This window comes from Python bivittatus, unplaced genomic scaffold (genome assembly GCF_059951505.1).
Source record: "Python bivittatus isolate LINGU-HERP-01145 unplaced genomic scaffold, Pbiv_v1 ctg000310_np1212, whole genome shotgun sequence".
NCBI classification, from domain to species: domain Eukaryota; kingdom Metazoa; phylum Chordata; class Lepidosauria; order Squamata; family Pythonidae; genus Python; species Python bivittatus.
The window spans coordinates 12531359-12556905 of record NW_028277054.1 but is presented as its reverse complement, the minus strand read 5'-3'; the positions used below and the strand labels follow the sequence as shown (position 1 = coordinate 12556905).

Genomic DNA, 25547 nt, shown 5'->3' with positions numbered 1-25547 from the left:
GCTTAGGCTGGATTAGGTAAAATAGTATGATTAAGTATGTGGTGATACATAAAAGTTAAGCACTCGTTGATTTGTTATGCAGGGATATAAAACACAGTAAGACCAGATGCATAAGTATTGTAAATTTTGGTGTAATATTGTTGTGCGGTTAAGAGCAGGGCAATAATGTTGGTGCAGCTTTGCAGAAGACAGATGGGTGCTGAAAAGGAAGGGTGGGAATAAGAGCATAAAATGCAGTTTTGCTTGTGATACTCAGTGTAGAAGTGCAAAGGCAAATAACAGGAATCAGGAATGAATTTAAATTTGCATGAAACACACATGCAGACACACACGAACATCTCTTTCTCTCTGACACCATCTGACTCTTCCCTGAAGTCCCTTCCCAGAGACTTCCTTTCTGAGTGGACCTCTTCCTTGTTCTGTCTTCATCCTTGTTTAGGGATGGTTGATGAAAAGGAAAGAGAAAAGAGACCGGTAGGGTAGTATTGGTTAAGGCTAGTGGGAGGTAGATTCTACTTCACCTTCAGCCATGAAAACTCACTGGGTAACTTTGGATCAATTGTGCATGTTCTCTCTCTCTCTCTCTCTCTCTCTCTCTCTCTCTCTCTCTCTCACACACACACACACACACACACACAGCTCAACCTACCTCACTGGGCTTTTGTTTTATGCCTTTGCATCAGTCTTGACTCCTAACAACTGCCTGGACTAGTCTCTGCAGTTTTCTTGGCAAGATTTTTGGAAGCGGTTTGCCCTTGCCTTCTTCCTAGGGCTGAGAGAGAGGGACTGGCCCAAGATCACCCAGCTGGCTTTCATGCCTAAGGCAGGGTTAGAACTCACAGTCTCCTGGTTTCTAGCCTGGTGCCTTCACCACTACACCAAATTGGCTCTGTTGGGAAAAATAAGAGGGAGCACTATATATGTCTCGTGACCTCCTGTTACAAGAAAGTAAGCAAGCAGATTTATTTATAGCAGATCTGGTATTGCCAAATTACATCTGGACAACTTTCACTTACTGTCCTGGGATTCCAGTGGTAGGCAGATTGGAATTCTAATTCTATTCTAATTTCCCACAATCCCCCTGATGTAACATTGCTCTGGAGTTTGTGGGAAATTGGCCTCAGTTGCCCAGGGCTGATCACAATCCTGCCATTACTACTAAATGTGCTTTCAAGAAGGGTTCTTGAGACAGCTGTGTGTTGATAGCCTTGGCTTGTACCAGTGGAGACACGGATAAAGCCAGTGGCCTCTGTGGGCATTCATCGGTTTATTCTTGCAGTTTAGTGGATGTGATGTTGTTGTGCTACTGTTTGAATGTACTGCCAAGAATGCACTTTTGCAAAGGCTGTAGTCCTTTTGTGCTTGTGGTATGCAAATTACAAAGTAGAATTCGCAGTTGCATAATTAAAACTGAGCTGTTGTCAGGCTCTCACACGATCATGCGCTAATTCCTGAAAGTCAGGAGGCAAGGCAGAACATTCAAAGAGTGGAAGGGAGCTATGAAAGACATCTAACGTGTTGGCTGCATTGGTTGTAAGTCATCATGCACACAGACACATTCTCACCTGAGATCCAACTGGCCTGAGGCAGTGTATACACTTCATAAATAAAATAAAGAACGGGCAGTTAGTGCAGGCAAGACCAAATCAAGTTACAAAACTTTAGGCCAAGGAATTGCGGTACTGCCTGGTCTGGTTACCAATTCGCTTGCCTTGCTGACTGTGCTGGGCATGGGACCAGCCAAAGTGACCGGCAGTTTGAGGGTAAGAAAAACTGTAGCAAGTAATGGAAAGAATTCAGTGAATCGGCCACCCCTGCTCCTGTTCAAACATGGGCTGGCTTCACAACACTTTTAACTGAAAACGTAGTCAGGTCAAGACTCCTTTGACTGGAGCACAACTCCTGATGACTTCATGGGCATGTCCATGTAGTCTTCTTGGCAGTTATACAAAAGTAGTTTGCTATTGCTTCCTTTTCCTGGAACGTTATTTCTGACTTCACAATCTAGCTCAGTGTTTCTCAACCTTGGCAACTTGACGATGTGTGGACTTCAACTCCCAGAATTCCCCAGCCAGGTCTGGTCTACCTTATAATCATTATTAACCCTTAAATAAATTCTCCTTTGGGTCAAGCTTGACTCCTGGTGGTTTCAAACTCCTGAAGTTTCAGTTTACATGGCAACTTTAAAGAAGTGGCTTGCCATTTTCCTTCTTCCAGGATGTTTTTTTTTTTTTTTTTTAACATTCCAGTGTAGCTTAGCTTGCTTGGTGATCTCCCATCCAAGTACTAATCAGACCCAATCCTCCTTAGCTTCTAAGCCTAGATAAGCTAATGAATTAGCCCATTTTCTGGATCTGCATGAAACATTGAATCATACAAATGGTGGATCCACACCAAAAAAAACTAACCAAAGTTAAAGCTAACCACAGCTCACATACTTTGGCCACCTAATGTGAAGAGAGGGCTCTTTGGAAGAGACCCTGATGCTGGGAAAGATGGAAGGCAAAAGGAGAAGAGGACGGCAGAGGATGAGATGGTTAGGTAGCATCATTGAAGCAACGAGCATGAAACTGAGCAAACTCAGGGAGGCAGTGAAGGACAGGAAGGCCTGGCGCGATATGGTTCATGGGGTCACGAAGAGTCGGACACGACTTAATGACCGAACAACAACAACACTTAGCATGTTGCCCAAATTCCAGTGTTAACTGAACAGGTTAAGGATGCTATGTGAACCCAGCCAGTGGGTCATAAAGAGAATTCTGAAGATAGAAAAAGGCTGACTGTGACCTCTTCTGATCCCCTCTCTCCCTTCCTTTTTTATTTTGGCCAACTCTAAGTTGGGATATCCTTAATTTGCTGCTAGTGCAAAATTGCAAACTTGAAATACCAGTGTTCATTTGTAGCCTTAATTGTAACACGTCTGGGGTTCAGGCAGTTTTAGCTTAGCTGTAGATTGGAGGAGCTTGGGATAAAAAGTAATCAAATGGGAGAAAATTACATTCACAGGCTGAGCATAATCATACTTTGGGAGCCATTCTAGATATCTATTTGCATTACTTTTTCTGGTTGGAGATAAACATATAGGACTAGTGCTAAGGCACGTCTACCATCTCTTTCTTGATGTCTGTGACTAGTGATAACACTGCTGCAGCTTCTTACAGAGAAGGTTCCAGTTGAACCTGAGACCTTTCATTTGTACAACATTTGGGGGGGACTGGGGTACTCAAGTATAGACAGTGGGTTTAGCACACCAATTAGCAGACATCTGCTACCTAGTTTCAGCAGTCTAATATTGGGAGCAGAGGCTTTGGGGGTATGCAAAACTGGAGATGGAGTGGGGAGAAAAAAGTGTTTTTTGTAATAGCTGAAAATCAACATGAAATGTTGAAATGTAGATGCATGCATATTTAGAAAATGAGTGCATATTAGGCTAAGGAAACCACAAAAGTGGCCCTTATGGTTGATCCATTCTCTTTTTGTGACACAAGTGAGCAAAACATTTTGTTTGGCACGCCATAGCCAGCTAAAGTTGCAGAGAAAGTTGGGAGGAAGTTAAAAAGCATCCACTGTTGAAGCCCAGAAGTGTCAGTGTGTGAGCTACTCACAACATATCAGCAGGCATCAGTGAACATGTCATCCCCCCCCCCCCCGTGTCCTTCAGATGTGTTGAACTTTGCTCACTAGGGTAGAGAAAGCTGCTTTACACCATAATGGGCAGCTGATATGACGGGTAGTAAGGAAGAGCATTCTCCAGTTGTGGCATTTTAGTTAAAATGGCCCTGACCGAAAACTACACTGATGAAAGTAGGTAGCAAATGCCTGTTAATTGGTGTGCTAAACCCACTGTCCAGACTAGAGTACCCTGTCCCCTCCCCCCAAATGTTGTGCAAATGAAAGGTTTCAGGTTCGACTGGAACCTTCTCTGTAACAAGCTGCAGCAGTATTATCACTAGTCACAAACATCAACAAAGAGATGGTAGACGTGCCTTAGCACTAGTCCTATATGTTTATCTCCACCAGAAAAAGTAATTGATGCAGAATTTGGAGCGTTCCCAGTCAGTCAGCCTGAGGATGTGAGAAGGATCTCTGATACCATCTCAAGCACCTCATGTCAAGGAAACAGTTTGCAATAAGGTGATGATTTCTACCAGAATCCTCCTCTTTTTCAAAAGACCCACGTCAGGTACATGTACATGAAAATGCCAGATTGCTGGTAAGAATGTCTGGCAGGAGTAAGGGAAACTGAGTCACAGTAGATCACAGCAGCTGTTCCATGTCTTGGCCCAGTTCAAAGTGTTGGTGTTAAAAGTGTTGGCCTTAAATGGCTTGGGATCAAATTAACTGAAAGTACATTTTCTTTTCATACCTAAATGTTAAGCTCATCTTCGGAGGCCCAAATAAAGTATTGTGGGTAACCACAGGGAGAGGACCTTTTTATTAATAGCACTCTGGTTCTGGAACAGACTTTGTAGAGGGGTTTGATTTGTGAAGACCTTCCTCACCACACAGAATAAAGAATGGCTTATGGTTTAGTTTGATCCCCTGTATTTTTTTTTTCCTGTTAATGTTTTAAAGGAAATAACTTCATATTTTGTTTTATGAGTTACATAGAAAACCTGTTTTAGCATGCCTGTGAAAGCTTAGTAAATAAAGAAATTAGAAATGTCTCTTTTCTTTGGGCCTAAGCTATTGCCTTACTGAGAAACTAAGTAGGCACAAGTGTGAGAAGGGAATACTGTATTCTCTACCTTTGCTTGCCTTGCTAATGCAGGCCAGGGCTGTGTGCTCATCCAGGATTAAGCCCTGAGTGGCAGATGATTTGCTTGGATATGACTTTGTATTCAACAGCAACCCTTGGAAACCTAAGGGATTGGTGACCTTTACTAACCTATTTTATTTATTGCCACTCTGACTTTGAAGAAGGAGTCCCTCCAGGGTGGCTCACAGTAGCCATTTTTTTTAAGGCAATCATAAAATGTAGTCAAATACCATTAATAAATAATATTTTGAACTGAAAGAATGATAGAAGAGAGGTCAGTTCATAATTGGCTAACCTCCTTTATCTTTACTGATGGCTCCAGATTCTAATATCTTTAGGTGTTGATTGTTTTGTGCGAGGCTCATCTTGCCAAAGGTAGGGAAGAAGGAAACCCACAGGTGTCTGGTACAAACTGAAGGTTGTTACAAGTGTCATGACATCTCTGCGCAAATGTTGACATGCCAGATATGAAATCACTCCCCTTTCTCTCACTATGGATGCCCATGAGGAAACAGACTCTTTCCGCACCAGATCCAATAGCAGCTGAGTGTCACTTGGTTACTTGTGGTTGAAAGGAGGGGGTATGCAACATGTTTTGACCTCACAATGGTCATTTCAAGAGTTCAGAGAGTTTGTACTGAGATTGGAACAAAACCTAGTTGTTTCAGGCAGAATTATTCCTAATGTTCTGGCTGTTGGGAAAGAGCTTGAAACAAATGTCTATGTTCCGAGAATTTGTTGGAAGCCAGGATCCCTAACAGATCGCACTCATGCACTTTAGTGGAGAAGCCTCCGTTAGCAACTGAATTGTTGATAAAAAGATAAAACCTTTGCAGATCTTCCTGTTTTTAAAGGATTTGTTCTGTTTTGTCAGTGTTAACGGCTGTGAAATAATCATTTTTGAATGTTGGTTTTGTTGCCATTGATGTACCAGGCTGCAAAGCCGGGAGATCAGGTCTCCTCATCTGTCTGACTTGGAAGCATGCCACGTGGTGCCTTATTTGTGATGAAGGTAGTTAAACACTTGAATATAAAGTCTGGATTTGCCCAGCATACTAGACTAGGCTAAACTAGGGCCGTGCAGTTTGTGATGTAGGAACCCAACCATTGTTAAGCCATAATGTACTTTATTTTTCTGGAGCATAGCCTATTATAGGACCATTACAATTGAGTTTTGTTAACATGGCTTTAGGATTTAATGTGTTGTATGAAGCCATTGGAATAGTTTATCCTGATTACTTAGGAGGACAAGGATATGAGAAACTGAATAAACATTCCTCCTCTTTCTCTAGCTTGCAGACTTTTTGTGGAATATACTGTAGCAAAACCATCTTGAGCGGGTGGCAAAGATATCTTTAGAGAATAGCCCACTAAATTTAAGAGCTCTTTGAAAAACAGAAATTACATTTCTAGCCCTTAAAATGCAAAGAGTGCATTGACAGTATGAGAAGAGCAACATTCAAGGAACAGAAATCAGGAAGACAGATCAGAAGGAAACCACCGATTCTCTACTTTTATGTTTAGCCCATGATGTCAATATGTTCTCCGCAGTACATGTTTTACGTGCAGAAGCTGCCCAGATCCAAGGTACTGCTTTGCTAAAGCCCTTGAGAGGTGCACCAAGTCATTGCTGACAGCTTTGAGAGAGATGGACATGATCTTGATGCAGTAAGAGGCAGTTTGGTATGTAAGTTTTTGTGTTTGAGGTTCTCCAGTGATGAACAAGATAATGATCTAGTGCAGCTGGCGCTGCTGGTTTGTGGCAGATGGAAATTTGCATTGATATGCAAAATGTATTTCTAGTAAATTAATAGATGCAAACCAGCAAGCGCCTGCAAGCACAAGATGTATGTCCTAGGAGGAATATGATCACCACCTCTGAATCTGGTTTCATTGATGTGTTTCTCATCCTGAGCTATTCAGAACTACAGTTACATGATAAAAATGAGTCCTGCTCAAATGAATATTTGATCCTGAAATAAAATAGGCTCCTACTCTAGCCACCTCATTATTAAATGGGCTCTCACGCTATTATTAAATCTGTAGTCCACACCTTGCCTTCTGTAATTCAGCGTTCTTCTTTTTTCTGAGAAGAGCCAATATTTAGCAGCAGGCAACCCTTACTGGTGCATTTTAAGGCTGTAGTAAAAATCCACAGGAGAACAGCCCAGAGCAAAACAAAACCCAGTACAGTCGAAGACTGTAGTTGGAAACACACACTCACAGTAAAATCTTCATCCCATTCTAGGAAACCCGACATGAAGGCATTGTCCCGCCTTCACAGTTATTACTGACATTCAGTGGGATTTTAATGTTTGATCTCCCCTGAGTTGCCTGTTCAGTAGGGCAGAGCACTGATGTTAGTTTGAGAGAAGGAGAGAAAGAAATACTGTTCTAGCAACGGCTTCTTAGCTGCTGGCTATTCAGGAACCACCTTGTTACAGCTGCTGAATCATTCACAGAGCATCATGAATTTGTTTGCTATTTCCACAGGAGCAGAAACTTTACTAAAAGGGTGGGGTCCATCGTTCACTGAAACCTGGTTTGAAAATGGTGTTTTTGTATCTAATTCTGATAAGGACTTTCTAAAAGGACTCTCACCCGTAGTCATGGTGCAGGCAGCTAGTGGTTTTCTGTTCTAGGTTGCTTCCCTCTGAAAGTGCTGATGTACACACTGTTTTGAAACCTAGGGAGTTCTGCTTTATAGTGTAAGTTTCCAACATAAGTAGCCGTGTTAGGCTGGTAACGAAGCAGACAAAAAACCCTCGAGTTTGTGGGCATCCTAAAGACTAACAAACTGTCATGTGGGCTTTTTTGGACGTTAGACTACTATCAGAAGAAGTGGTAGAAGATCCTTTAACAGAAAATCTTAACACACATACACCCACCCACCACTACTGGCACATTGGATAAAACACAGCGAGCCTTGAACTGTGCTGGTTCCAGCCAGTTTCAAGCTTTAAAAATCAGGGCTGGCATTTTGAATTGGGTCCGGAAATGATACGTATGGACTGGGGATCACATACCATCCTAAGCCAGAATGGGTGTTTTTATATGAAGTAATTACCTTTGGTTTTCTAAATTCACCTAAATGATACATTAAACACCACACTACCCTCCAGACTGGGTTGGCCCAACATATAAAACCACAAGGCAGCCAGTTACATTTGAGCTTTGTGCCTTATGCAAACATTTATTTGGTTTGGCTTGGTGTGTTCAGAAACCATAGTCATCATGATTGATAAGCCACGGGTTGTGGTTTAGAGTATCGTGTGAACTTAGCCAGTAGCAGTTTATTCAATAAACCATGGTTAAGATCATGGCTTAGCATGATGTGCACATCTAGCCATAGGTACAGGCACCTTGGCCCCAAACCACTAGTGATTCTTAAAGGTCTTAAAGCATGTTGGAGGTGTAGGGTGTATAATTGGGATCACATATTAAGAAGTGTGCATTTAGTCTGTTTACTTAGTTCAGAGTTTACTTGCTCTGGCTAACCAATATTTGGGAGAGGACAGTTGCAAAGAGGAGGTCACGTGGTAGAAATGATGCTAAAATAATTGTGGTGCTGCTCTTCCCTATGGTGCTAAATCCAGGTGATAACCTGTTTCATCTCATTGCTTATTTGTATTAGGATTTAATTCCTGTTCTTAGCTGTACTTGGGGGCGTTTGTGTAATCTTGCCATAGGGGCAGAGCTGAGCTGTGCTTGTTATGGGAGCCAAAATTAAAGGAACGATTAGTCTGCAGTTGCAAAAGATTCCTGCCACGGTTAATATTCAGATCAACTCAGTGTGTTTGCAGAATGTCACCTAGCCATCTCGGGGTATTTCTCAGCTTTGATGTGCCTTTTAGAAAATGAGAGATGTGACCAGAGCTACAAGGATGGCATTGACAATGCTATCCTTATTGCCTTGCATATTTCAAGGAAGGGTGGATGTTCACTGGGTTACTACAAGCTGGCAGTCAAGAGAACATCTCAGCTTTCTACTCTTCTTTCTGTTAGATCAACTATGGGGGGTAATGCTTGACAGCAAAGTTCTGGCCAAAATCCATTGTAGGCAAAAGACAGTGTGAGTGAAAAAGGGGTAAGTAAGCATGAATGGTCTCAGCAGTGGCAGCAGCTGGCTGATCTTGCCTGGTCTCAGAAACTAAGCAAGAATTCACCCAGTTAATGCTTGGATGGAAGGAATATTCCTATATTCACTAGGAATACAGCCCTGTAGAGTAAACGGGGGGGGGGGGGGGTTGAAAAAACATCGCTCAAGAAGAAGGGTTGGAAACTACTCCTGTATAGTTGCCAAGAAAACTTCTTGGATGTGTCCATGAAGTCACCAGGAGATTGATGAGGTAGACTATATTTTACTTGAGCTTTAATTATGGTAGCTTTGGCTTGCATGATATTGGACACAATAGGGCATGAGCTCTAGTTTCATGACAGCGCACAAGTTTTGTAGAAGGTGCATAAAGGTTTTACTGTATTTGTGACTTCTTCAGATAGAGTTAGCATGGACAACCGCATCTGCCTTGTGCAAAAAGTTTGGGAAGTCATGGTGTCATTCAGCTCTGCATTTGAAGATGTTTTCAAGGAAATGCTCTACATGGTCTGGGCATTACAGTTTTAAAGAGATGAAGACCCTTTAGGGAAAGGACATATATAGAGGAAGGCTTTTTTTCTGATGGATCAGAATATTGCCTCAGAAAGTGCTCCTATGTTTGATGGTTTAAAAAAAAAAAATTGCATGCTGCCAATTCATGCTTAAATGTTAGTGTCTATGTTGATGAGCTTTTGCTGGGATAGATTTGTGTGAAAGCATGCAAGTTCCTGTTCAGGTGTTCTTACCTTGCTATGCATGAACAATATGGTCATCCTGCATGTAGCGCTTCCTTCCTTCCTTCCTTCCTTCCTTCCTTCCTTCCTTCCTTCCTTCCTTCCTTCCTTCCTTCCTTCCTTCCATCCATCCATCCATCCATCCATCCATCCATCCATCCCACCATCCCACCATCCCAATATGCAAATATATTTTTCCATTTTAATTCAAGCCAGGGAACGATGGTTAATGATTTCTAAAGCAAGCTGGGATATGAAGTCGGGGTTTAAATCTAGTGTTATATCTACAATTGTTCAAAAGCCATTAACTATTCTCGAGTTTGAATGAACTAGGAAACTTAAGTAACTGGACTTGGCTTGCTTCCCAGCTCACACAAGGGCAGAAACAGTGTGCTCTCTACTGGGAACACATGTCTTCAGCTTTAATAAGCTAAGTTAGGATTGTCCGAATGCCCAGTCCTCCTCTCCCCCACATACTTGGGAAGAAAGAATGCTGGAAAGCCGCAGAATACGACTGCAACAATTTAAAACCTTTTATTCCACAGAAGTTCAACCTTTCTTCAGATTGTTGGGGTGCAGAATCTGGCTTTGACTGGTGGGTTGAGAGGACCCATGCATTTTTTAAATCACATAGCAGATTTACAGATTGATCCACTTCTGCCATGGGAAAAATGTTGTAGTTTGGTGTGGGCAAAGCCAGCTGCAACCGCTTTACCATATGCCCAACTTGGGGAATTAACAGTCCTTTGTACACCCTAATCTTTTTAAGCATACACAAGCAGTACCTGGCAAGATTTTTGTGCCAGATACTGTGAATAAACACAGCTCTGTGGAACAGCATCAAGGGCATATTTGGCATGGGGTTTTGAATAGGAGCAGTGTCTAGAATTTAAACACTTTCTTTATGAGAGGGCTATTTGTATGTCAAAGGCTTCACACTAACATTTATACGACTCTGACATGCTGTTCCAAATCTGGATCTTTTTTAACAGGCTCATTTCTGTTAGTAACCTGTTACAAGAACGCTCATATAATTTCATATGAAAAGTTTACAACACCTTGTGTGAGCATCTGCATTAAATAAAAAAGAAAGTCTTGAGTAAATATTATAAATCATTTGAAAATTTAAAAGTAAAGAAGCCCATTCATCCCAAATACCTGAAGAAGCTGTATGAATTAAAATGCATCCCTGTAAAATGAGATGGAGAAGAAAATAAATCCCATCAGGTATCTTTTTAGATTAAATATCTCAGATATCAATAGCTATATGTAACTTGGTGTCACATTGAACATGATGAATAGCCATGCTTGCATCTCCAAGTATTTTTTATAGTCATCGATAGCCAGGTTTTTTGGTAGGAAGAGGGTTACTTATTTGTATTAATACTATTTCACAACCTGCCCCAAAGTATCTGTTTCTCTTTCTTGGGACATTCTACATAATTTCTCCCTGCAGGGCCAACATCTTTTGAATGACCTAGGTCAGTGTTTCTCAACCTTGGGAACTTTAAGATGAGTGGACTTCAACTCCCAGAATTCCCCAGCCAGCCATGTTGGCTCGGGAATTCTGGGAGTTGAAGTCCACTCATCTTAAAGTTCCCAAGGTTGAGAAACACTGCGTTAGAGTATCACGAACTTTTGCTTTTAAGATGGCAGAGGATTTTACTTATATGCAAAAGGCTAATATGGCTGCTTCTCTGAAATTCCGTGATAGTAGCATCTGAAATATTTCCTATTTTCTGCATGTTAAGGCCAGGCTCCCTTGCGGAAAGCCGTTCTGTCGGCTTGCTTCTATTGCTGTTCTTCCTTAGGCAGTTGTGTGCAGCAAGCAAAGTACCAATTTTGCGGTTATGTAGGAAAATTGGTAATTGGTCTTTCTGCAAGTATGTCAAGCTTTCTGCGAAGATTGTTATGCAGGAAGCTAAAATCCTACATAACATCCAAATCAATTCGGTCAGCTTTCTGAAGCGTAAGCTGAAAAGCATGTGGCTGATTCAAGGCGCATTTGTTCTGAACAAGTGGTAACCTGCAGGAGTTTTGGCATCACCTTTCTGTAGACGGTCAGTTCCAGATCATCTTAAAGGCTCTCCCCCACCCCAGTATTCTGGATGGAAGTAGAGACACGCTCATGTTAAGGTGCCTATGATTCTGTATGGTCTTATATAGGAGAAGATAAACGACCCTTTAGATGTTGTTGATCTCAGTTCTTCACAGCCCCTCCCAGCATGACCAATGATGAAGACTGCTGGGAGGTGTCATTCAGCAATATTTGGAGGACCACCCCTTCATCACTGCTACTGTAATGGCTAAATCTGAATTAAGAAGATCTGAATTCTCATCTATAAAGTGTGCATGTACAGGGCTGGGAGAAAGTTTGTGAACCCCTTAAATTATTCTTGCACTACTGTCACTCACCATATAATCAGAGCTTCATCTAAATACAATTAATAGATAAGGTGATTCTGGTTAATTAAATAACACACAAAATAGTGCACTGTGTCATTTCTTTATTGAACGTATCGAGCTAACCTTCAATGGATTTACTGGAGAAAAATGTGAAGCTTTAAATTTAAGAACTGGTGACTTCACTTTTGGTAGCAGTTACCTCAACCATATAGTGGCCATATAAAGAGGAGGTTCATTCCTGTTTAAAGAACTGCTTCAATTGATTGATATTTTGGGTCTGTCTTCTAATGAAATGCTTGCTTCTGGTGCACCACTACATTTCCACTGGGTTAAAGTTAGGATTTTGATATGGCCATTCTGGAATGCAAAATTTCTTCTGCTTCATTCATTCAGTTGTATATTTGCTGATCTATGTATAAGATCATTCTAATGCTGCATAACACATTTATTTCAGCTTCAGCTCATGGAGAAATACCCTAACATTTTCCTGTAAAATTTGCTGGTACAATCCAGAGCCCATTGTTAACAGTTGTAAGCTGTCCCGATCCTAAAGCTGCAAAGATTCCCCAAACCATGATACTGAACTCCCACCACCATGTTTTGCAGCTGAGATGTTCTTTTGTTGGCATGCAGCATTTTCTTTTCTCCAAACATAACATTTGTCACAAATACCTTAATGTTCCATTTCCATTTCATTTGTCCACAGAACGTTATTCCAGTAGCTGGCTGGATCATCCAGATGGCCTCTGGCAAACTTGAGTTGGACAGCAGTATGATTTCTGGAGAGCAGTGGTTTCCTTCTTGATATCCTCTCATGTGCACCACTTTTGTTCAGTGTTTTTCTTATGGTGGACTCATGAACGTCAGATAAAAGTGATCTGCAGACCCTTTTCAATCCTGGGCTGCTTTGCAATCTCTGAGTATTACATGCCTTGAATTGGGGTGATTTTTATTGGACAACCACTCTTGAGAAAAGTAAAGGTGTTGTGGCATTTTCTCCTGATGGAGGCCAAGCTCTTTGATATCGTTTTTGTAGCACTTTCCAGCCTCAGGAGCATCAACTGCCTTTTTCTAAAGACTGCAGAGGTCTCCTTTGATTAGGGCATGATTCACTCTTACAAACAACCTGTATCATGGAGAACAGGTTCTGATGGTGGCAACCTGTGTGTGTGTTTAAGGGAGGGCTCCACAAAGTACACCTGATTGTCAAGACATTGATTGGTACATCTGACTGAAGAGAGTGGATTATCCTAGATCTTTATATCCTTTTGCCAACAAAAGCAGTAAATATTGGCTCATTGCGTTCGACAAAGATATGACATAGCACACTGCTTTGTGCGTTAACTAGAAACTATCTAATAATAGATGTCATGTAAAACATTTCTGCCTCTGGTAATGTTATATGATAGATGCAACTATCATTTGGAACATATATGTTGGTCAGCCGCTAGGAAGAGTTCCTGAAGAGATTCATTTTCCAAGCACAGAAAAGCCTCTGGGTAGAAGCAGAACTCAGTAAGCATCCTTAAAAAAGAAGTGAAACTGAAGTACTATACAAGAGTAGAAAGAGAACTGGAATTTGGGTCATAATGAAACTACTGCAAGGTTTTTAATGCGTCTTTATTTTTTTTTTATTTATGGATTGACATCTCTGATTCAGAGTGTGACCCAGAATGTGTACCAACAGTGCCATCTCCAGCAGTTCACAGGATTGTGAAGTTGGAAGGGATGACAAGAATCATCTAGCCCAGTGTTTCTCAACTTTGGCAACTTTAAGATGTGTGGACCTCAACTCCCAGAATTCCCCAGCCAGATCCATGACTATCTATCCCTAACCTGTTCTTTCAGGACTCCCAACGGCGCACTCATCGCCACTCTGAGTCCATCTACCTTGCTGCTGGTCATCCTCTTCTCTTTCCTTCCACCCTTCCCAGCATTAGAGCCTTCTCCAGAGAGCTGGGCCATCGCATAAAATTTTTGTTTGTGTCAGTAAACATATGGTATCTGGTATAATTTGTCACGCAAGATCAAACAGTCTCTTTCCTTTCATAGCTGCACACTTTTATTTATATGTATGCAATATTGTTGTCCCATATTTATAATGCATATTATAATACATATTTCTATACACACATGTGTCTGTGTTGTATGTGTGTCTTGCTTTATCTTTGTTATTATTGATATTTCTTATTGGTTTAATGTTATGTTAGCTGCCCAGAGTCACTTTCATAAATTAGGTGGCCATATAAATTGGATGGATGGATGGATGGATGGATGGATGGATGGATGGATGGATGGATGGATGGAACTGTTTCTTGAACAAGAAAGAATGGCACTTTTGGTGTAGCTTTTCTCTTGATTGCGGGAGGTGGAACTAAGTGGGCCTGAAGAAAGTGTCAAATGGATGGGGAACAGCAAGAGGAGGTCTGTCCAGGGAGGCCATCTTGCCCTAAGGTTGCCCCAAAACTGTCCTGGCACTGATGGTACCTAACTATAAAGGAATGTAGAGATGACCTTGGAATGGTGGACCCCATAAGGAAGGTGAAATGGCAACTTAATCCTGGGAAAGTGGAAAACATGAGAAAAAGACTCAAAATAACTCAGCTTGATTCTGTTTGGTAGAAGAGGGGGCAGAGAGAAACTCTTTGAGAGATTTTCAGGGTTCGGTTATTATACCCTATAACAATAAAGTAGCATTCCTGGAATCCTTGTGGTGTCTGCTTCCTGACCCAGCCTACCACAAAAGGCTGATACTAACTGATTGGATTAAGGGGGCACAACAGATAGCATTCCTAGCTACTTTTGACGTTCTTTCCAAGAAGAAGGAAAAGGGGAAAACAGCCACAGCCTGGTCAGGGACTGAAATCCCTTAGTGGGAATGCTAGATAGGGTTCCCTTTCACAAGTTTGGTGATCCCAGCCCATTCCCCTGCTCCTCTTCAGACTCCCTAGAGACTTCACAGTGAGAACTGTGAGTAGAAATGTAGGAGCTTTGTGTTACAGCAGGAAATCATGTTTGACAGCTCTGTTCCATCATGATGTAGACTTTTTTGTATATTACTAGGGTTTTTTTCTCTTTGTGAAGTGTTCAGTTTTGGATGTTCAGCAACTTATGTTCAACATAATTGGACATTTTTTATAATTTCTTTTTTTCTTTTGTAGGACTGGCTCAGTTTCTCCACAGAACTCAAGATGTCACAGGAAATGGAAGATACCATTGGTAGGTGTTCTTCTTGGAGTTCAGATTCATTGTTTCTGATCACTGGTCACCCAAACTTTGAAGTGGGGACTTTTCAGCTGAGTTTTGAGAGTCTTTATTGTGCTGTGCAATGATGTGGTCATATTTTGAATCGGCTAGCTATTATTTTTATTACAACTGGATACTTCATCAAGCTGTGTTGTTGATGGTGGCCAAGGAATTGGCCTGTTGCTAATGTAGCTTTAAAACATGAATTCTTTGCATGAAAGTTGCTGTTGCCTTAATTTTATTTCTCTTTTTAATTTTGCTTTTTATAATTTATAACTGATCCAGAAGAACAAACGCTCAGTGCAATGATGTATATAAATCTTAGCTTTTAACATATTGCAATTATAAATTAACTTAACTGTTATTATACAAAATAATTAACTACTGTTTTTTGTGTAATTAGCAGAAGAATGAAGCTTGATGATAAAATTTATTTGTGCCAAGAAAGCTTATGTTTTAGATATATCTGATTATTTGGTAAGTTTGATCAAATACTGTGAATCAGATGCCTGATCCTATATGCCAGCCTATGTTGGTAATGGTTGCCAGGAGAAAATTAGTTATATTGCTTTAGATCTTTCAGATTTTGACCTGAAAAAGTCTGGAATAACTTTTCTCCTTTGGGTTGAAAACTAGGCAATATACAATTTCAAAAACCTCTACAAATAGTGGGATTGAGTTCATAAAACCCACAACTGGACTACAATAACTACTCTGTGGTTGGGAAGTCAGTTGATAGTGGCATAAGCACATATTTTACATGCAGAAGATCCAGTTTCTAAAATCTCCAGGCTTAGGATAGGAACGTCTCCTGTCTGAAATCCTGACACGATGCTGTCAGGCTATGTAAAAACAGTACAATTAGATCATTGGCAACTTCCTGTCAATAAGAAGAGATTATGAGTTAAAATTTAAAAGCAGTGGTTTCTCCGCAACTTGGTAAGCTATGGTTTTAAATAAACCACAATTGGCGTTGGCATTTTTTTGTGTGTGTGGAGGGGTCCCTTTGAGTCAGTCTTGTCTCCAGGCAACTGCCTGGACAAGTCTCTGCAGTTTTCTTGGCAAGATTTTAGAAATGGTTTGCCATTGCCTGCTTCCTAGGGCTGAGAGAGAGGGACTGGTCCAAGGTCAACCAGGTGGCTTCGTGCCTAAGGTGGGACTAGAACTCACAGTCTCCCGGTTTCTAGCCTGGTGCCTTAACCACGACACCAAACTGGCTGTGTTGGGAAAAATAGAAGGGAGCAATATATACGTCACGTGACCTCCTGTTACAAGAAAGTAAACAAGCAGATTTATTTATAGCAGATCTGGTATTGCCAAATTACATCTGGACAACTTTCACTCACTGTCCTGGGATTCCAGTGGTAGACAGATTGGAGTTGTCATTCCAATTTCCCACAATTCCCCTGATGTAACATTGCTCTGGAGTTTGTGGGAAATTAAGCTGCCCAGGGCTGATCACAATCATGTCATTACTGCTAAATGTGCTTTAAAGAAGGGTTCTTGAGTCAGTTGTGTGTTGATAGCCTTGGCTTGTACCAGTGCAGACATAGATAAAGCCAGTGGCTTCTGTGGGCATTCATCGGTTTATTCTTGCAGTTTAGTGGATTGTGATGTTGTTGTGTTACTGTTTGTATGTGATGTCAAGAATGCACTTTTGCAAATGCTGTAGTCGCATGAACTTGTGTGGCATTGTGTTAGAAGAAGAAAAAAGTGGTAAACCTTTACTTGGAAATATTTATCAGTTGAGATTGTCTGTTTTTAAGTGATAAGTTAAAACTAATAAATACAATTTGGCCATTTTTAAAATTTGTGCAAAGCTGCCAGAAAAAGCATTCATTGCTTTCCTTCTGTCTTGTTTTTGCCAGAAATCTCAACAATGCATCATATGTGATAGAGACACACATTTTCAGTATGATTTGTGTAGCACAGCTTGGCAATTTCATCTCTCTTTTCCTTAGGTGAAGTGACCTTTTGCAAGAATCAGCATTTCTCACTTTGTTTGATGTTTCGGAGACATAAGTCAAATAACTGTTGCGTTGGTGTGGGCAATGCAGAGTTTTTTCCTTTAAATATGCCGCCCCATTAAACCTTCTACTCTGCATTGCTTATTTAAATTACAGGTAGTCCTCGCTTAGCAATTGGGACTGGCAACTCCATTGCTAAGCAACACGTTCACTAAGTGAAACATAATGTGACTGCAACGGACTTACCACGTCACTTCCCCTTCAGTTGTTAAGCGAGTCGCCCGCGGTCATTAAGCGAAACATCATGTGACCACAACTTGAGATTTTACTGCTGGCTTCTCCATTGACTCTGCTTGTCGGAAGTCAGTTGTGAAGTGTGCAAATGGTGATCACATGACTGTGAGATGCTTGTAAATGTCTGCCGGTTGTGACGTGCCTGAATGTTGATCATGTGACTGCGGGACGCTGCAACAATTGTAAATTGAAGGACTGGTTGTAAAGTAACTTTTTCAGCGCTGTCATAACTTCAAACGGTCGCTAAACAGGGCAGCTGTTAAGCGCAGTTTACCTGTACAGAGGTTGTGACTTGCCTGGTTAACTAGATTTTGCGGTCACAAATTCAGAGAGTGGCTGTTTTGCTGTCCCACTGACGCTCCCATCCAGGGGGTTGGGAATCGGGAGGCACTGCTCTGTGGGGCGTTATCCAAATCATCATAATGGCAGGGGGTTGTTCTGAAAAAGGCCAGCTTGGGACACCACAGCAGTTGGTCTCCAAAGCTCTAATGAATTGGTTGACACGTCTGTGGCTTCCTGCCTATTCTACAGTCTGTACACTGAAATGTCTTCAGCTGATACAACAGAGCTGCTATTATGTGCTGCGATTGTTCTTTTAATTGAATGTTCTGGTGGTTGATAATGCCCTCTTTCCTCTTGATGCTTTATGCAAGGCATTCTGTGGCGTGAGCTCTGGATGCGCTAAGTAACGATAACAGCAGAACTATCATCACTGGTGGTGTTTAAAGTCTTCTCTAGGGTGCAGCAATGAAATATAAAAAAGTCGATCCTGTCTTGAGTGCTTACAGTTAATGCTGAAATGTGTGCAGCTTTGGAATTAGAAGTTTTGAAAAGGACCATTCAAATAGCCCAACACGGAAGAGATTGTAGCTCATTTTCAAGATTTGATAATCTTGCAAGTTTTTTTGAAAAAAAAGTTGTTGTTTTTCTCTAAATTTAATTTGAGGGCCTGTGGATGGCATCGGGTGGTGTGCTGATGGTAGGTGCTGTCCCCGAGATATGCCATCAACTGCTACATTTCATACTAAATTATTTCATGCCAAGATCTTAACATTGTTCGGTCCTCTATCAAAATGCTGCTGTTCCAGTTGTACTAGCCAGTTTGACAAGCCACAAGTTGGCTTTCATGTCCAATGTGTCAAGTTGCTCCTGTAACATATGGCTGGCTTATACTGTGTTACTGTGCTGTTGCATTGTGTATTGTGATATTATGGTCTCAGGACACTAGAGGGCATACATGACTTGATGTTTGTTTCAGTACAAGGAGCAATTAAAGCCTTGGCGGAAAACTTGTTTACTATATATGGCTTCCAGTTGCTAAAATACAAAGTGTTTTGGGGATTGAAGCAAGTCTTCTCCTTAGTTTGGAGTGCGTATGGTGAAAACGTATTCATTTAGCCGGGATTTTTAATTCTGTTATTTTAATTCATGTTTTGCATCTCTGTGCTTTTAGGGTTATTTTAGAGATGTTCTTATCTTATAATTTATTGTATCTTTAATATCCAGAACTTTTAAAGAAGTCAGTGACATATATTGATACTGGATTGGAGGGGCAGTAGAGCTCCATGAAACAAACAAACATTCTAAATAAAATTTAGGATATACTTTTGGTGAGATTGTTGCAATTTTATATGAATTTTGCTAAAACCGATGGTTGCAAATAAATGTATTACTATTAAAAAAAAAATCAGAAAATGTGAGTGACAATCTTCCTAGGTTTTTTATCTTGATGATTTTAACCAGTTGTAAGGGGAGGTGCTAAGTAATTCTTCTTTCCAAATGCAGAGTAGCTTAATTGGATTGATGGGTGTAGGTGCTGATTTGGATAAATAGTTGGAATTCTGCATGGAGTAGCCGGAAGATTTAGGATAAGTGGGAGTGAACAGTTCATTTCAGTAGCTTCAAATGGTGGTGTGTGGGGAGCTGTTTCCATTAGATCCCAAATTATTTTGGGCTGCTTTGCTATTCCAGTGGGTTGTTCCAGGGCTCTTTAATACATTATGGGGTAAATTTGATTCCCACACAAAAACTAAATTCATGAGGGGCTTCCTGTCAGCCCCCTCCTTCAGATGTGCTCCAGGAATTGTTGTCACGGCACAAAACAACAAGGTGCTTGTGTGTTTTTGTTAAGTGACCAAATTCAGGGTTCACAGAAGGGCATTTCTTGCAGGTAGACCCCTTATCTACATCTTGATGAGACAAGATTTTCCTTAATTTAAATGCATGGCCCATTTCCATTTAGCTTCCTCTGAGTGACACACAATTAAATCAGTGCAAAATAAGAATCAATGTAGTGATCTTCCATTACCTGGATGGGAATTCTGAAAAGTTGCAGGTCTTTCACATCTGGAGAGTATCCAGTTGAGTAAATCTACCCTAACATCTCCAGGTTCATCCTGGAAGTCTTGCTGAACAAGAATGTAGAAACTGCCAGGACCAGAGGGCTGTCATATACAAATGCTAACCTTTTCCCTAATTAAATAATCAGGAACAGCTTTCTGGTATGCAGAGAATGAGTACTTGCAAATATGATTGCTGAGTCACTATTCTAATTAAGTTACCCAAGTTAGATTTTGAATTGGCCAATCCAGCACCCTGGTGAGAAAATGCTCCAGAAGAGACACCAAGTCGGTCATTAAGTATGGGGAAACTCCATCCATTGTCTACAAAAAATCCTGTGGAAGGATTTTTGTTACAGCCCGAGATGTATACAAAATAGGCATGACTATTGCTACTTTACCAATTTTGGCACAACTGCGGTATATTAAAGTCAGCAAATTAAGTTAAATGGTACCGTGTATTTTATTGCTGTCTTACTTTGCCGTTGAAGTTCCCATGGTCGCTGCTTGATTGACATAATCCAGAACATAGCGGCCTCTTTCTGACACATTCACACTCCATTAACCTCTCCTCTTCCTTCTGTAATTCTCTTGCAATGGAGCACTATGGCAAGACTCTTTGTGACTCATTTTAAAGATTGCTGATTCGCTGAGAGGTTTCAGAGGAAAGCATGAGGCTGAGTATTCTGTAGGAGTCATGACAAGAAATATGGTAACAAACCAGGTTATGAAGAAGGGAAATTCAGGGAAAAGTTGCAGAGCCTGTATTATGAACCCTGGTAAGACGGAGTGGCTGTGGATACGGGGAGCCTCAGGATCTAGGAGTTTGTCATCCTTGGTTCTTGAGGGGGTTGCACTGCCCCAGACAGACCCGGTGCGTAATCTGGGGGTTCTCCTGGACTCACGACTCCTGCTCAAAGAGCAGGTGGCAGTCGTGGCTAGGAGGGCCTTTGCACGACTTCGTGTTGTGCGACAGTTATGCCCCTTCCTGGATCAGGAGGGCCTCCGCACAGTCACTCATGCCCTGGTCACCTCCGGGTGGGACTACTGTAATGCGCTCTACATGGGGCTACCCTTGAAGAGTATCTGGAAGCTACAGCTGGTACAGAATGCAGCGGCACGGACAGTTCTTAATGCCCCTAGGAGGGCACGTATAACACTGCTGTTGCGTGAGCTGCATTGGTTGCCAGTTTGTTTCCGGGTCCAATTCAAGGTGTTGGTCATCACCTTTAAAGCCCTTCATGGCATGGGACCAGGTTATCTGAGGAACCGCCTCGCCCCGGTCATCTCAGCCCGTCCCACTCAGTCCAGCAGAAGGGGCAGATTGCAGATCCCACCCGTCAAGGAATTTCGATTGGTGGGGTCTAGGCAGAGAGCCTTTTCTGCTGTAGCGCCCGCCCTATGGAACATCTTGCCGCCTGAGGTGCGGTGTGCCCCCTCCCTCATGGCCTTCAGGAAAGAGATCAAATCCTGGCTCTGCCAGAAGGCTTGGGGGCCAGAGGGGGGCCCGCACCTATGGAGATGGCTGGTGGGGTGAGGGATTGTCCCCCCCAGCATCTTACAGGTTTTTTAGGGCCAATTACAGGAGGTTTTTAGGCCATTTTTTATATATGTTTTTAACTATTTATAGATTATGTTTATGTTTGGAGAGTCCTGTGTTTTTTTATTATTATTGTGAGCCGCCCAGAGTCACCCATTGGGGGGAGATGGGCGGCATACAAATTTGAAAAATAAATAAATAAATAAAATTATTCACAGGTAGTCTATAATGTGAGGCATTTTTCTACCGTGTCTTATGTGTTTGTCAGAAAAAGAACCACCTTGGGATAAATTCTCATGCAACAACTCCATGGCTAGGTGCAATCACTAGGGTGGCTTTTCTTCTGTGTCACTGCCAAGAGGGCCCGTGATATGGATGAAATTCAGGCAAGAGCCATGCCCAGGATGGCCTGGTGACTTACTTATTTCAATAATTTGAATTCAGGTTACCATTATTGAAGTCTGACTAGCATTCCCCAACATGGTGCCCAATGGCTGTTTGGGAGGTTTTCCCATCACCTGTTAGCCACACTGATTGGGATTTGTGGCCCCAAACATCTGGAAGTGCTATTTTCTGGTGTCCAGTTCTAAGTATTGGCTTTGATCTGTGAAGACCTGAAACATGAAGGATCCAATATATCTAAAGAACTCATTTCACCTGTTTGAATTTGCCTGTAAAATTAAGATTTACTGAGAGTCTTCTCAAGTGCTTCCATCCTCAGATATTAGGTAGCATTTATCAAGGAGGCACCCTCTTTTACAATATTAACTATTCAGTTCCAAATCCTATCTGCCTGGTCCAGTTATTGCTGTCTTCTAGAGTTGGGCAAACTCTCCTTTTGGCCATATTTTTATAGCCATTGGCTGTGGTTGTGGCTGTTTTCTTTCTACTGTTATCTGCCTGTAAAATGGCAGATTATGAGTCGGAACGGACATCTTTATATTGAATACACAACGTGATAGTATTTAGCACTTTAGAGAGCCTGAAGCTCTTCACATTCATTATCTGAATGTGGTAGAAATAGTGGTTTAAAAGTCACTAGATTCAGCCACTGGTATCTTCTCTGATAAGGTGGTAGATGTGGGGAAAAAATGGGCCTGAGGATTTTGAGTGTAGTCAATTTAGACAATATGGGCAACTGCCTAAAATGGTATGATAGCAGCATTTTTCATTCGTGTCTCCATATGGGGAGGGGAATTGTTGAGCAAGAGTGTGGCTGATCCTTAGTAAACTAGCAAGATCATAGTGAAGTGAAATCAAACTGTTCACGTTTAGCTCTTTATTCAACTATATTCTACACAGACCCTTTTGCAACAGATGAGCCTTCATCCTTTCTAAAGGGTTTGGGAGATGTCACCTCTGTTGCTTTGCTTTTTTTGACATTTCTTCTACGGCCTGTCTGTCTCTTAAGCATAATATATGGGTCAGAGAATTTGTGTACGTGGCATCACGAACAAAAATGGTCTCTAACTCCCAAAGCCAACTCCCTTGGATTCAGCTCATTTTTTAATTAAAAAACAAATAGACCTACCTTAGAACTCCAGCATTGACTGCTTCTCTACTTCACTCTTAAGTTGCTCGTCATTGCTTACATGCTGAAGCAAAATCTAAACAGCCAAAAGAGAGACTCCCCCAAACTTTGAAACCCAAGCGTGTGAATGTTGCTCTTGAAGAGCAAAACGGAAGGTAGGATGTCTAGAGGAAAAACAGAGAACTCAGGAAGGACGGAAACTTGCATCTGGTGGAGGATGACCTCTTAAGCAGCTGTTCTCTTCATAAGAATGCAAGTCCAGCAGTGCAGTGTTTACCTGTTTGAGTCACTGTTATCACTTGTTGCCAGTTTCCTTTTATTCTGCAGAATGGTCTTGACATTGTGAACAGCTGTTATTTTATTGCCTTTGTCCTCCTCCACATTTCCAGCATGCTTGAGAAATGCAGGTCCTCATTAACTTGAGTTAGGCGTCAGATTTCTTTATGTGGCTCCAGGGTTAGCACAAACAAGCAAAACCCTCTCATCTTGTTTTACAGGGGTGGCTTAGAAATCTACTTTGCCTCTCGCACCTACAGTGTGAAACAAGAGTGGTGCTTTCTGAAGTACAGTGGTACCTCGGGTTACGAACGCCTCTGTTAACGAATTTTTCGGGTTACGACCAGCTCCGGCCCCAAAAATTTACCTCGGGTTGCGACCAATTCGAGATGCGATCAGAGTCACGGAATGGATTAAGTTCGTAACCCGAGGTACCACTGTATAGAAGAAAAGCTCCAGCAAGTACCACTTTGGGGAACTCTTCAGAGATTGTAGAATTCCCTGCACTCTGGAAGAGTTTTGGAGCACCTCAACTGTGTTATAGCCACATCTGATCACAATGGGGACAATGGAGGAAAATTTGGGAAGACACTGGCTGGGAAGAGCCACTATAGCTATCAGCATCTTACCTGGTCAGAAAATGTTTGCTGCTTTCTTAGCTCTGCACAGCACAGCAACTGGATAATATCAGGATTGTTCTAAAATAAGGGAGATTTTGATGAAGGAGCATCTATATCTTGGCACTCTATTTTTTTTTTTTTTTACTATGCCCAATTTCCCACAGTGGTTTTCCCACAGTGGTTACTTTCATGGTATTTAACTGCTTTACAATAGTCTTTTCTTGTTTTTCATGTGACCTGCTTGAAGACCACTGGATGGAAAATAAAAATAAATGATTTGCTAGGCGTGTGTTAGCTAGTACTTCTCAAAGTTTGGGTTTTTTTAACTCTCTAAGAGGTGGGGGATTGTTCTAAACTTGTTTAACTTTCTAAGAACTTGCATTCCACACACCATCACCATTCTGTGTTGCCATTCAGACATTACTCCAGCATAGTTCAACAACATCTGCAAGGCCACAGGTTCTTCACCCCTGTTTTGCATTACTAGTAGGTATTCTTACTAGTCCCTGCCTGCTTTCCTGCAGAATGGCTTCCCCATCACCTGCCATCTGACTCTTTAATTGGAAGTGGGAGGGTTTCAGTATGGCACCTTTCATGGACAACGTAGGTGCTGTATGACTGGGCTGCGTCCCTCCCATGTGAACCACAGTCTTTGCCCCAGAATGTCTGTCTGTTTTAATCAATACCAGAATTGCGGAGGGAAATCCACAGCTCCAGACTCTGACGGCCACTCCCACCCCTAGTTTTAATCAAATTATATATAGTTCTCTGTAGCTATGTAAATCTCAGACACTAAGAAGCGCCTTTGGAAATTCCATCACTACTTAGGAAGTACAATGGCATAGTATATTGTGCCCATGAGTGTGTGCAGATTAAGATTACTGGATCTCAATGATTCTTTTAGCTGGCATTCCATAATCTTCTTTGCAATTCTTTCGCCTGGATCAATCGGCTGCTATAGGCATTGAGAGACAGGAACAGAGCAGCTCCATGTTTTAGCTGCTGCTTACAACATTTCTGTTCATGGGCATAACAAGGGAAGCCTTTGATTGCTGCTGGTGTTAACAGTGGGTATTTTTGAAATCTAGGCTTTGTAGTCTCCCTACACAGACCTTGCAGTCCTACTATTATTAAAGAGAGGGCTATGTTGGGACCAGCCTATAGCACTAGACTTGTAAGGGGTGGAAGTTGGAGAATTGGGAGGAGGGATGATTCACAACATAAATAAGATTACAAGATCAGGCCTGAGATGGCAAAGTCTAATAACCTTCATAATTTTTTGGCAGATATACCGTGGACTTGTAGTAACCTGAACTGAGAGGCTGTTAGACTGGAAGGGTTTCTTCTGAGTGCTCCTGTCTTTGGGCAAATATTTATTCATAAATTGTTTCAGAAGATATATTGATGCAATACACAATGAGGTCAACCCTGTAATTATGTTTAGATTCATGCTAGGTGGAAACTCTTGTATAAACACCTAAGTGAACTAATGTGAAGTGTATATCTTTAAAATTCATAATGAAATAGGAAAAGCCTTTTAATCCCTTTATTTTCTTCTTCAGTGTGGAAAAGTATAATCAGTTGCTCTTTGAAAATGCTTTGTAAATGCCCCTTTTGGACTTTTTCTGTGAAACAGAAAAAAAATGAAATCATGATATGATTTTATTTCTAATCATGTGCTGATTAGAAATAATAGTAGACAATAGAAAAAATGGAAGTCATGTTGTAAACTTAGAGTA

At 41.4% G+C, this 25547-nt stretch overlaps 1 protein-coding gene across 4 annotated transcripts in view; it reads left to right on the top strand.

Moving 5' to 3' along the window:
* PHACTR4 (phosphatase and actin regulator 4) overlaps window positions 1-25547 on the top strand; it is a 75646-nt gene that overhangs the window by 5273 nt on the left and 44826 nt on the right. For all 4 annotated transcript variants that reach the window (XM_088140131.1, XM_088140130.1, XM_088140135.1 and 1 more), the window contains one exon: window positions 15157-15214. In XM_088140131.1, the coding sequence (XP_087996257.1) occupies window positions 15157-15214 (58 nt within the window). The remainder of the gene's footprint in view (window positions 1-15156; window positions 15215-25547) is intronic.